General features: G+C 45.5%; 1 gene segment (V, D, J or C); it reads right to left on the bottom strand.

Annotated features, from left to right (window-relative positions):
* Positions 1 to 2088: 2088 nt before the first annotated feature.
* LOC109378382 (immunoglobulin lambda variable 3-25-like) lies at positions 2089 to 2841 on the bottom strand. The segment is given in 2 exon segments: positions 2089 to 2396; positions 2773 to 2841. Coding segments are annotated over 2 exon segments (354 nt in total).
* Between the last annotated feature and the right edge of the window lie 65 nt (positions 2842 to 2906).

The raw sequence follows: 2906 nt of genomic DNA, 5'->3' as shown, positions 1-2906 counted from the left end.
GCAACCTCTCTTCTTGTTATAGATCTGTTCAGATATTCTATTTCTTGTTGAGTTAGTTTTGGTCCTTTGTGTGTTTCTATAAGTTTATCCATTTTATCTAAGTCATCTAATTTGTTTGTATACAATTGTTCAAAGCACTGTCTTATGTTTTGTTTTATTTCTGTAAGATTGGTAGCAATATCTCCAAAGATGAATTGCATACTAAAAGTACATTATTACTGGCTTTTATGTTAACCTATGTGTTACCTTTATTATAGTTTTTTTATTTCTAGGTATGACTTCAATTACCTTCTAGTGTCCTTTCATATCAGTGTGAAGGACCCACTTTAGCATTTCTTGCAATAGAGAAACATTGTCCTACTGTGCACAATGAGCACATTCCTGTGGGACTTACAGCCAAATTTCTCATAAGCCTAAAGTTATAAGGAAACTTTGCTGATAAATGCTGGGTTATAAAGAAGTAATAACAAAATGTGAAGGTGGGAACCTTAGGCTCTCATCTGATAACAAATTAAACCATTATAATAGACATGTTGGGAAACTGTAGAAATTTGAGATGAAGTGGACGGATGATAATTGTTAACTTTCTAAAAGAGAGATACTGATAGATAGAGATAAGGCGAGAGATGGATAGATGGATGTATAGATAGATAGACAGATAGAGAGATAGCTGTAGGGCACAATGTAATCCATTGATACATCGAGGGAGTGGGTGTGTGAGTGATCATTACACAATTCTTGCATCTTTTTAGTCAGTCAAATGATTTTAAAATTAAACTTCCTGTACTTTATTTTCAGTCAGAGCAATTTTAAAAATTAAAATCTTTAAAACATACAAACATGATATTTAATATTTTAATCATTGTGGTGGTCAATTTTGTATGTCCACTTGATTAAGAAACAAGGCCCCCAGATTAAATTTATGTCTTGGTGTGTCTGTGAGGGTGGGTGACATTAGCAATTGAACCAGTGGACTCAGTAAAGCAGATTTATGTTCTCCTTGCGGGTGGGCACCATCAAATCCATTGAGGGCCTGAAAAGAATAAAAGGCAGAGGAAAGGAGAATTCCTCCCTTCTCCCTGGCAGTTGGAGCTGGGGCATCTGTCTTCCCTTCCCTTAGACTGAGGCTTACACCATTGCTTCCCTCGTTCTCAGGCCTTCGAACTCAATTACACTACTGGCTCTCCTGGGTCTTCAGTTTGCAGATGGCACATCATGGGAGTTCTCAGCCTCCATAATCTCATGAGTTTGAGCCAATTTCTCATTAAAAATGTCTTATGTATGCATATACATTCTATTGGTTCTGTTTCTCTGGAGAAACCTCAATGATACAATTATTTTTAAGTGAAAAATTCAGTGGTACTAAGTGCATTTGAAATGTTTTGCACCCATCACCTCTATGTATTTTTGGAGGTTTTTCATCATCCCAAAGAGAAACATTGTACCATTTAGACAGCAATTTGGGGCACTTGCGACCTTGGGTGCTATATGAGGACAGGGTGGCCAGGAGAAAGTCACCAGGAGGAAACAAAGGTGGTATCTGTCCCGTTTCTATGAAATCTCTGGATAGGAAGGGCCATGGGCTGGGGGGTGGGGTGAGGGGGCTAGTCTTGATCTTCTCCAGGCTCAGGCAGCACATTAAGATATAGGAGATACCTCATTCAGGAAACCAGATGACCCCAGACCCTGGGGACTCCACCAGACTGGTTCTACCCAAGGAGAAGATGAATCCCTGTGGACTGCACATCTCACATAGCTCGATCTTCTCCTGTGAGACATGTGATGACATCTGGGACCACCGTGCTATATCACTTCCTAATCATTTCCTTTCTATTCCAAGACTGACAACAAACTTTGTAGCTCAGAGCAGCTAACTCTCTTAATTTTTCATCACCATAAATGAAATCCCTGAAAGGACAGACTACCTCCTCAGAGTCTCCCAGCCCTGGAGTGGGGCGTGGCCAGAATCAGGAAGCACATCTGACCTAAAACCTGACCTACAGCTGCTCGGATGGGAGGAAAGAGTGAGCATCAAGCCAAGGCAGGAAGGTTTGTGTCCCACTTCCTCATCTGTCTGTGTCACTGTGATCAATGCCAGCTGCTCCCACTGCCATCACTTACTGCACAGTAATAGTCAGCCTCGTCCTCGGCCCGGGCCCCACTGATGCTCAGGGTGGCTGTGTTCCCCGAGTTGGAGCCTGAGAATCGGTCAGGGATCCCAGAGGGTCGCTTGCTATTCTCATAGATGACCAGCACAGGGGCCTGGCCTGGCTTCTGCTGGTACCAGTAAGCATTTTTACTTCCAATGTTGTTTCCTCCACAGGTGATCCTGGCCGTCTGTCCCAGGGACACGGACATTGTGGGTGGCTGAGTCAGCTCATAAGAGGCCACAAAACCTACAAGACAGAAAAAGAAGACATGGGCTTAAGTATGAAGAACATCTTCTCAGGAAACACTCAGCCTGTGTGGCCTGAACTAAGCTCCAGGGATTACTGGGCCCCAGGTGTCCCCTCCCATTTTCTCAGCCCCAGTGGCCCATGTCCTGGCTGGATGGTGGATGTTCTGAACAATCGCCCCCTTCTTTCAGGGGCAGCCCCCGGGGCTGACACAGGTCCTGTGGCCACAGTGGATTTTCAGCCCCACCAGCCCCTCCCCCTCCAGCAGGGTTATCAGCATCCCACCCTTAGAGCAGCACTCTGCTGAGCTCAGAGTCAGGGCCAGGCTTGGCCAGAGCCCTGGGGCTGGGGGTGGGTGTGAGCCTGGGCGCAGCACCTGTGCAGAGAGCGAGGAGGCCGAGGAGGAGAGGGGTCCAGGCCATGGTGGAGGCACCCTGACTCTGAGGCTGAGCAGGTTCCTCCCAGGACTCTCTTATCTCCTTGCTGGAGAGAGCTGCTGGGTATGCAAAT

The sequence above is a fragment of the Hipposideros armiger genome, unplaced genomic scaffold, assembly GCF_001890085.2.
Source record: "Hipposideros armiger isolate ML-2016 unplaced genomic scaffold, ASM189008v1 scaffold_1930, whole genome shotgun sequence".
Lineage (NCBI taxonomy): Eukaryota > Metazoa > Chordata > Mammalia > Chiroptera > Hipposideridae > Hipposideros > Hipposideros armiger.
The sequence above is the reverse complement of the archived record's forward strand: the minus strand, read 5'-3'. Positions and strand labels throughout refer to the sequence as shown.